This window comes from Seriola lalandi, unplaced genomic scaffold, assembly GCF_002814215.2.
Source record: "Seriola lalandi dorsalis isolate HSWRI2012SDOR001 ecotype SW California unplaced genomic scaffold, Sedor1 jcf7180002054581, whole genome shotgun sequence".
Taxonomy (NCBI): Eukaryota; Metazoa; Chordata; class Actinopteri; order Carangiformes; family Carangidae; genus Seriola; species Seriola lalandi.
In genome coordinates, this window is record NW_019525134.1 from 555,117 (window position 1) to 563,713 (window position 8,597).

The 8,597-nt window shown below is 44.3% G+C and overlaps 1 protein-coding gene across 6 annotated transcripts in view; it reads right to left on the minus strand.

Moving 5' to 3' along the window:
• The window catches only part of acaca (acetyl-CoA carboxylase alpha), a 30,672-nt gene extending 23,107 nt beyond the window's left edge, over positions 1-7,565 (minus strand). For 2 of the 6 annotated variants that reach the window (XM_023418227.2, XM_023418224.2), the window contains exons 1-14: positions 6,955-7,338; positions 5,956-6,214; positions 3,964-4,096; positions 3,368-3,506; positions 3,086-3,195; positions 2,907-2,988; positions 2,712-2,810; positions 2,366-2,463; positions 2,167-2,277; positions 1,795-2,004; positions 1,511-1,681; positions 700-861; positions 302-465; positions 21-171 (exon numbers count right to left, since the gene is read on the minus strand). In XM_023418227.2, coding sequence (XP_023273995.1) covers positions 21-171; positions 302-465; positions 700-861; positions 1,511-1,681; positions 1,795-2,004; positions 2,167-2,277; positions 2,366-2,463; positions 2,712-2,810; positions 2,907-2,988; positions 3,086-3,195; positions 3,368-3,506; positions 3,964-4,096; positions 5,956-6,214; positions 6,955-7,036 — 1,971 coding nt within the window. In that variant the 5' untranslated portion in view covers positions 7,037-7,338. Of the gene's footprint in view, positions 1-20; positions 172-301; positions 466-699; positions 862-1,510; positions 1,682-1,794; positions 2,005-2,166; positions 2,278-2,365; positions 2,464-2,711; positions 2,811-2,906; positions 2,989-3,085; positions 3,196-3,367; positions 3,507-3,963; positions 4,097-5,955; positions 6,215-6,954; positions 7,341-7,410 lie in introns of those variants that run through there. The other 4 variants (XM_023418223.2, XM_023418219.2, XM_023418221.2 and 1 more) reach the window with 4 other exon arrangements.
• Between the last annotated feature and the right edge of the window lie 1,032 nt (positions 7,566-8,597).

Sequence of the window (8,597 nt, forward strand, 5' to 3'; positions counted from 1 at the left end):
TCTGATGCATCTCTGCACACCTGCATCTTCTCTGAGATGAGCCTGTCCAGCCAGCCTGTGTCAATGCTGTTGTGCTGAAAGCTTTCAGTCTCCAGCAGCTTAATGAGGTATTCCACTGTGGTCCTGAAGTCTCCTCTGATGGACAACTCCTTCAGAGCCACCACCATGTTGCTAGAAAAAGACACAACCATATGAGACAAATATAAAAAACCTCTGATTAGACAAACGAGTAGAAGATATCTCCTACAGTAAATATGTATTAACATGTGTGAGCTGCTTTCAAAATTCTGAATGCACTCACGAGATGGCTTCTTCACGATTCTCTCCCCAAGAGAAACAGTGTCCAAACTGGGAGTCGGCAAACTCGTGCAGACCTCCAGCTGCTGCAACACTGAAGTAGCCCCACACGTTCTTATTGCTGCGGAAGTTCAGCTCTTGCACCGTTCCTGAGCTCGGCTTGAAACCCTGCAATCAGACACGAACACCGCATTTCATCTTCTGATGAGCTGAACCAAAAACTGTTGGTGTGAAATTTACACAAGGGGAACATTTCAAAGTAAAAACAATGGCTTTTATTTATGGTACCACTGAATCAAGAAGAGTAAAATTGACAAAATAACGGAGGCACAACAGAAATCACAGTCTTCATGTGACCTTTAGCTCCGAGTATTTTGTATACCAGGAGGGAGTGAAGCGTACCTCATCAGGATTTTCACTGGTGATACGTGCTGCAATGACGTGACCCCGCGGGGAGGGGGCAGTTGACAGACCCTCAAAGTCAATGGGAGAGTCTCCCCAGGGCTGGACCCCATAAAGCATCCTGATGTCTTTGATGCGGTGAAGAGGAATACCCATAGCGATCTGACAGAAGACAGCAGCATTAGCACAACATGAGTTTTTATATAGAACATTAAGGAGCCGGTCACTGAGAGGAAAAACTCAGTACAGGCTCATATATGGATGATACATGTATTTGCTTTGAATGAACGGCATAGATTTTCTCTGGCATCCTCATATGACCTGTTGTCAATACTGTGTTTTCTAGACAACCCATAAACAACATCTTGCTGACAGATAGTGAGTCGTCCTATTGTTGCCTGGAAAAAGACAGCACAGCCCTCTGTGCCAGAATGTGACACTCCCACAGCAACACCCAATCAGCTTGACTGCACAGCTTTCCCAGCAGCTCTGCCCTTCAGCTAGACTGCCAGTGACCTATTTACACACAATCCTAAACACTGCAGAACGGACCACGTGATCCGCTGTCGCTACAACCACTGGATCCTACTACACTGTGTCTGTGCACTGTCTCCTTCTTTTGCAGTCGGTTTCCATGGAGACAGGGGGCCCGTCCAGTGTGGAGCAGTGAAGCGTGCTAACTCTGCCCGCTCCTGGACAGCGTTGTATGTGACATAAGACAGAGTGTGCTTTTTCTAGCAGCACGGGAGTGTGTGTGTGTGTGTGTGTGTGTGTGTGTGTGTGTGTGTGTGTGTGTGTGTGTGAGACTGACCTGCAGCTGAGCAGCAGGCAGGTTGACATCGGCCACCATCTCAGTGCAGGGGTGTTCCACCTGCAGACGAGGGTTGAGCTCCAGGAAGTAGAAGCTGCCGTCCTGGCTGTAGAGGTACTCTACTGTACCCGCACTGACGTACCCCACCATCTTAGCCAGCTTCACTGCACACTGAGGGAGTTAAGAAGCTCTGTTCATATCTTGGTTGAAATTTGTTGGTCTTAGGGTTAGATCTCCATTATCACCTATCTATTTCTATATTTGTTATGTCGGATGGGTTATACCTTCTCCATATCCTCAAACACATCAGAAGTGGCGATGGTAGCAGGAGCCTCTTCTATAATTTTCTGGTGTCGTCGCTGCACAGAACAGTCTCTACCAAACAGGGAAATGGCATTGCCATACTGATCGGCTAAAATCTGGACCTCCAAGTGGCGGGCATGCTTGGCTAGCTGCATGACGAAAATGGGCGATCCTGGAACTTCTGCCTGGACCTGGAGAGCCGAAGAGAAAGTAAATCATGTAGTCAAGAAATGCACAAAAACCTTTTCTAAATCTTTCACACGAAATCCTCTAACTACAAGTTCAAAGCATATTCTACAACGTGTTACTATCCTGCATGATGTTTCAAATTACACACTTGGGTTTCCACCTACCTGTCTGAAGAGGTTGGGCAAATCATCAGCAGAGTTGACTTTACGGATTCCTTTCCCTCCACCTCCCTCTGAGGCCTTCACCATTAGAGGGTAACCGACCTTCTCCGCAGCCTGGCAATGGAAGAACACAGCTGTTCAGCATACATATGTATATGTAACGTTCATGCATTATGAACTGTCAGGTAGATGACATGCTCACTTTCAGGCCGTCCTCTACATCCTGGATGCAGCCAAGCTCGTACACGTCATGAGGAACGCTGATGATCCTCTTGTTCTCTGCCCATTCCACTGTCAGGCCTGAGAATGGCAGACAGCGGCGTATTCAACATACGTACAGACATCACCATGACACCGTGTGACATTTATTATTTTCCTTTTCTGAATTTGCAATATTGCTAAGACTGTACACTGATGAAAGTTGGGGAATGCAGAAAACATTGACTGATTTTTTGATTTCGAACACAGAAACAAAACATTTAGATTTACTTTATCAAATCTAATCCTAAACAGCTTGATCAGGAGACCCCACAACCACTTTGACCCACCTGCTCCGCTCCATGGCAGAGTCGGAATACCAGCCGTCTGAGCGACGATGGAGGAGGCGATCTTGTCTCCCAAAGCCCACATGGCCTGACTCGGGGGCCCTGAGGAAGTAAAAACAAAAAAGCATTTAGTTAATTGGACTGATTATGCGTATGTAAACTAACGGGTCAACAAAGTGATAAAAAAGGTTCTCTGACCCATGAAAGCAATGCCATGCTTGTGAAGCAGCTCCGGGAGTTTGGGGTTCTCTGAGGCGTGACCCCACCCGGCCCACACTGCCTGTAAGGAACAACACAACGGCAACATTCACTCAACCTTTGATACAGTTATTGATTACTGTGCCAAAATTATAGATACACTAAGACTGCAGTGGTACCTGAACAGGTATGCGTTTAGCGATGTCCAGAATGAGCTCGACGTTGGCATAGTTGTTGTTGTTAGTCCCTCCTGGCACAGGCACGTAATGATCTGCCATTTTGATGTACTCTGTGAGACACACAAACACAGAAAACTCATTTGTAAAATTATATTAAAATACATGATCAATGGTGCAGCCAGTTTTCTACCAGGTGGTTAGGGTTTAATATTCATCTACAGCAGAATCAGCGTATTGTATTCAGGTGTGTTACGTGTTTAGATAAATGGTGCTGAATCTCACCTGCATTGGCCTTCAGGTCCTCTGGGGTCACCATGACAACAAAACGGATTGCCCTTTCATTACGAAACATCTCGTAGGCCCAGCGGCGGATAGAGCGCATACATTTGACGGCTGCAATACCATTGTTGGCGATGAGCACCTGGAGAAGCAAGATAGCTGCGTCAGCAGTGCTTATCAATGTTATGTTGCTCACATGCTAAAAACTTTGTTAATCAAAGTCCTGAACATAAACATATTTAAAGAATTCTCTCCTTGTTTCATGAAACTGATCATTTTTCTTTTGATTGCCAGCACAAGCTGTGGCTACATTACTAATAATGTTCACTACAGCTGTGAGACATGGAGAGCCATTGAACTGGATTAGTAAATTATTCCCTTCATGCCTTCAAGACAACTGCAAGATATTGTTGTGTCTATATGTACAGTGACTTTAAACTATATTCTGCTGCACACATTTAGCTTTGCAGTTTAAACAAGTCACACTATTTGTTTTGAGTTTCCACATATTATCTCAGATTAATCTCTGAATGTGGCATGATTGGTTCATGATTAGCACACGACAGTCCTTCAAGACAGTGCTGCATATAAATAATCACCTTCTCGATGACCTTGTTGCCACCGAAGCGGGTGACAAACTCAGCAGGAGAAGCCACAGTGAAGTCCCTCTGCAGATCAATACGCCGCCGATCTCTGCCTTGCTTCACCAGGTGCAGCCCTGACATGCTCGGCCTGTTTTAGGAAATACAAAGAAGCCATACAATGGACTTAGAAACTGAAGTGCCAGAAGGAAACTATCACAACTTTCAGTAGCTACTGTGCTTTAAAATCAGTTTACAGACCAGAGATAAAAACACACTGATATCACATCATATTGATAAGAGACCAACTTGTCTCAGGAGCAGGTGATTTGACCACTGTCTCTTATCTTACACTTCCTAGCTTGTGGGCGAGTTACAGTCTGTAACAGTAGCAATGAATCTTTTTTAAAAAAAGGCTGAAGACTTATTTATGTTATGAATGATGTAATCATTTGAGATGAAGTTTTAGAACAGCAGAAGTATGATATATCTAAGCAGAAAGGTCTGATGAGTAGTATAAGTACGAGTCACTCTGCTGAACATGTTTACATACTTGGCAAAGTGCCTCAAGCAGGATCTGCACAGCACTATAAATCAAGCTCCACCCCAAAGGGAGCCATAGGAGGGGAGTGGGTAGTGCAGGGGGAGGAATATTACTATTGGCAGGAGGGTGTGGCAGCGCCACTGGGCTCGTTTGGCTGGCTGGCTGTCTGTGGCCTGATACTGCATTATTGCATCACTGAAGGGGTTACCGGCACGAGGCACAAATGATCTTTCTACTGAATGGAGGCTCTGATTTCAGTCCAGCTGTGAAACTGCGAGACTTTGTTCTGTCCTGTCAGAGAGGAAATCATGGGGGTGGAGGAGACAGACACCCCCATCCAGTATTTCCGGTTTTTAAACTGGCATCCCAGCTTTTTTCTGTTAAACCCCACTTCTCTGACCCTCTTTGTCCTTGTGAAACTAATCACACAACACCTGACTGGACGGAGAAATTGCTGAGCTCTATGAGATCCTGATGTCCTTTACAGATGATGTGATTCTGAAATTGCAAAGAAAATGAAGCTTTCCTGACAATCACACATACAGAGTCAGGGGGCAAAAGCACACCACTGTACACAAGGCTGGCTGCATATCAGAACACACAGGAGAACACCAGCCGACAGGAGACGGAAAAATGTGTAGTTATTGGAAAGATTTTCTGTAGGCAGTTTCCTACATCAGCATGACTTCCTCACTGAATCTCAAATCTTCAAACACGAATCTTGTACGAGGCTTTTGAGGAAAATGTGATTTACAGGCCAAAGCTGTGAAAGTGAAGGTGAAGTGAGAGGTCTGCCGAGCCCAGTGAAAGACCTGTGGCTGGCAGTGACTCTGCTGCTCTGTCAGCACTGAATGGCTCCTTTAGACTGGCACATTTCTGTGTGTGAACATTTTCCAACTTTCCCAAACCAACGTACTGAGGTCTCTGCCCAATCTGCAGGCTGAGGACACAAAGAAACCCTTAAGCAGTGTGCTGCTGGTGAAGCCACATTTTTCACATGCACTGTAAAACAAAAAAAAAAGGGGTTCCCCAGTGAAGGAGGAGTGTACTCCAGGTCTAATAAGAAAGCATTTGAAGATGCAGGTTGCCAATCTGTATCTAATGTATCTAGTCTATCTTACATTTCCATTCATCATTATGCAATTGTAGGGTGTTAAAGGTAATGTCTTGCTTATATGTAAAAGTAACTACAGCAGAGACAAAAACCCTAAAGAACCTGTAATATTTCCCAGATTGATGTTTGTTTGAAGCAGCTTGCTAAACATGGTACAGTCTTGATACAAACTGATCTGCTTGTCTGAGCAGGTTTTCCCTTTAGGATCCCTGAACAAATTATTACAGAAAAACCACATATTAAAAAAATCACAAATCAGCAAGATATATTTTAGCCAGTAGTGTGTGGAAGAATTGTAAACCAACCCTGACAGACTAAAGGTGATGCAGACCAACTGGGTCTGGATTCTAACCTTAGATTGTGCATGGGGCCGTCAATATGGTCGAAGCCCATCTCATAGGTGCTGTCTGAGCTACCGGAGGATGGTGACAAAGAGCGCGTCTCCTTCTCCTCCAGCTGCATGTCTAGCTTCCCTTGGATTTCATCCTCTGAGTTCTCCTCCGATACTGATCCCACAATGAAGTGAGAGTGCAACGCCGCTATAGCAGGGTTCTTCTTGGCAGCACCGTCCTGTTGTGCCATGGCTGGGCGACACGAACAGGCTGCGAATACTGACAAGACACGGAACAGTGACGGTTATAAAGGAGAGACAGGGTCCAAATTGCAGGGTACAGTGACACAAGATCCACCCGGCTGGCAAGTTATGCTGTTTGTCATATTGCAAAAGTGGTTTACATAAACTAAGTATCTTGATCATGCAACTGATATTGCATCACTAACACCAACACTGTCTGGGAGCATCAGTACATTGACGGGCAGATTCTGAACACAATCACCATTATTGAACATATCAAAGCAGATTCATAATCAGAATTAAAGAAGGATGAAATAATGAAATATGCCTGTAATCCTTGGTCATACTGTTAGCAGGTCCCACACAGCCAGAAAGATCTGGAGCATTGTTTCAACCAGAAATAACAACACAGCCGATTAGAAAAACATATATTCAATGAATTACACTCCATAAAACAAATATATAAACATCTGTACACAATGAGAAGTCCTGCTGCCACGTGACATACACTTTGAGTGTGTCAGTCAATTAAAAACAATGTAAACAAAACACTTGATTTTAGAGTCAAGACTATCACTACAACTGTAAGCTGCATGGACCTCTCTCCCTTTCTGGTTCAATAGCAATATTACCAAATTAGTTCATTAACATCAGTCTGTGTAATCAAAATGATATTATCTAACTGCCCGCCTCTGTTCCTTCACGTTGCTACAACTACATTTGTTTCAGCCTGTCCGTGTAGGTGCAGGGCAGACTCTCAGGTGAGGCACACCTTACCTATCGATAGCTGCTCGCGGGACCAGAAAAACAAGCTGAGCACCGCCGCCAGACACACTGCAAACGTGAGCCAGGGGAGCATCACACACTAATACCGACGGCTACATTTAACTCGTTAACAACCCGAAACAACGCAAACCATGTTGGTGAATGACAGCGCTGGAGGACTGACTGCTAGCAAGCGTCAAGGCACCTAACGTTACCTGTCAATTCAAAGCTAGCTCGCTAAACAGCAGCCGATAAACCGAGGCGCAGATGCTAATAACGTAGAAGTTAGCTAGCTTACTGGCAGCGGCTAAGACTATTACAAAGCCAGAGTAGCGGCACTAATACAGTCTTGCTGACTGTACTGCCGCCGGTGTACTGTACTGCAGCGTGCCTCAAATCTTCTGAGCGCAACTACCGGTAAACAGCCGTTAACGTAATCTGAGACAGACATCTAGGCGAGCGACTCACCGGTGGAGATGAACCGACAAGTAATCCTGACGAAATACAGTCCAAAAGATCGATAAGTTAATTGAGTCTATCAGACATCTCACTGATGATGAAAAAATCACATCATGATGAGGTCACAGTGATCCGTTGGACGCTTCAACAGCAGAGAGTGGGGTGATGTGACGATGCGCAGGCAGGTTACTCTTGGACATTGAACTCTGACCTCAGCTTCCGCTATAGAAACAGTCTAGATAGAAAAGACTTCATATACGAGTACAACGTACATACGCTCAAGATGCTACACCAAAGATAGATATTAGTGTATATTATATTATATTATATTACATTATATTATACAAAATTACAATTCCAAGTGTTCACATATCTCTAGCATTCTTGTTGTGGTTTTAAATTAAATTCGTTGTAAACATCATAAATAAATATTCCGTTTAACCTCCGTGAGTGTGTTCAAGCTTTTTGTTTCTATGTTTTATTTTTACTTATTTTATTTATTCATTTATTTATGTTTGTTTTAGTGACTCGGTTGCAGTGAGAATTTCCAGTTAATATGTAGTAATCTCAATGGCACAGAAAACGTTTAACCTAATCTAACTTCCAATAATGTTAATGCTTTAATGGCAGCAGAAAACGAAAAGGTTAAATCTTTGTTACTGCCTGTAAATATTCAGTGTACAGTAAATGCTCTCGATCTATTTTACCTAGCTCTGGGACGGGCTCACTCTCAGCGGACCAATCAGATTCCTGTGAGATTTCTGTGGGCGGGTTTAGAAGGGTTATCGGAGGGGCGGGTCCCGGAAGAGGTGGTCCTTCTTCACACGTGTTGCATGTTTCTCTGTGCAGCGGAACGAAGCTGATGACTGGAGCGGCTCGATGCTTCACTTGTTTTGGAAGAAAAAAAACGTTTCAGAGCGTCAGGTGTGTTGTTGTCCTGATTGGCTAGTATCGCGTGCCCGAAGGCAATTGAACACATTCATTAGCTCTCACGATATTTAACTACAAGACCTCGTTAACGTGCAGTTATGACGACAGTGAAGCAGCAGCTGGGGGGGGGGTTCATCGCTTTCAGGGTGAAACAGAAAATCTGCTTCAGCTCAGCTTCTGAAAATCACCCCATGTGTTGCCAAAGGTTGTTAATACCATGAGATAACTCCCCAACAGTAAAGATGGCGTTTACTCTGCAGTTATGA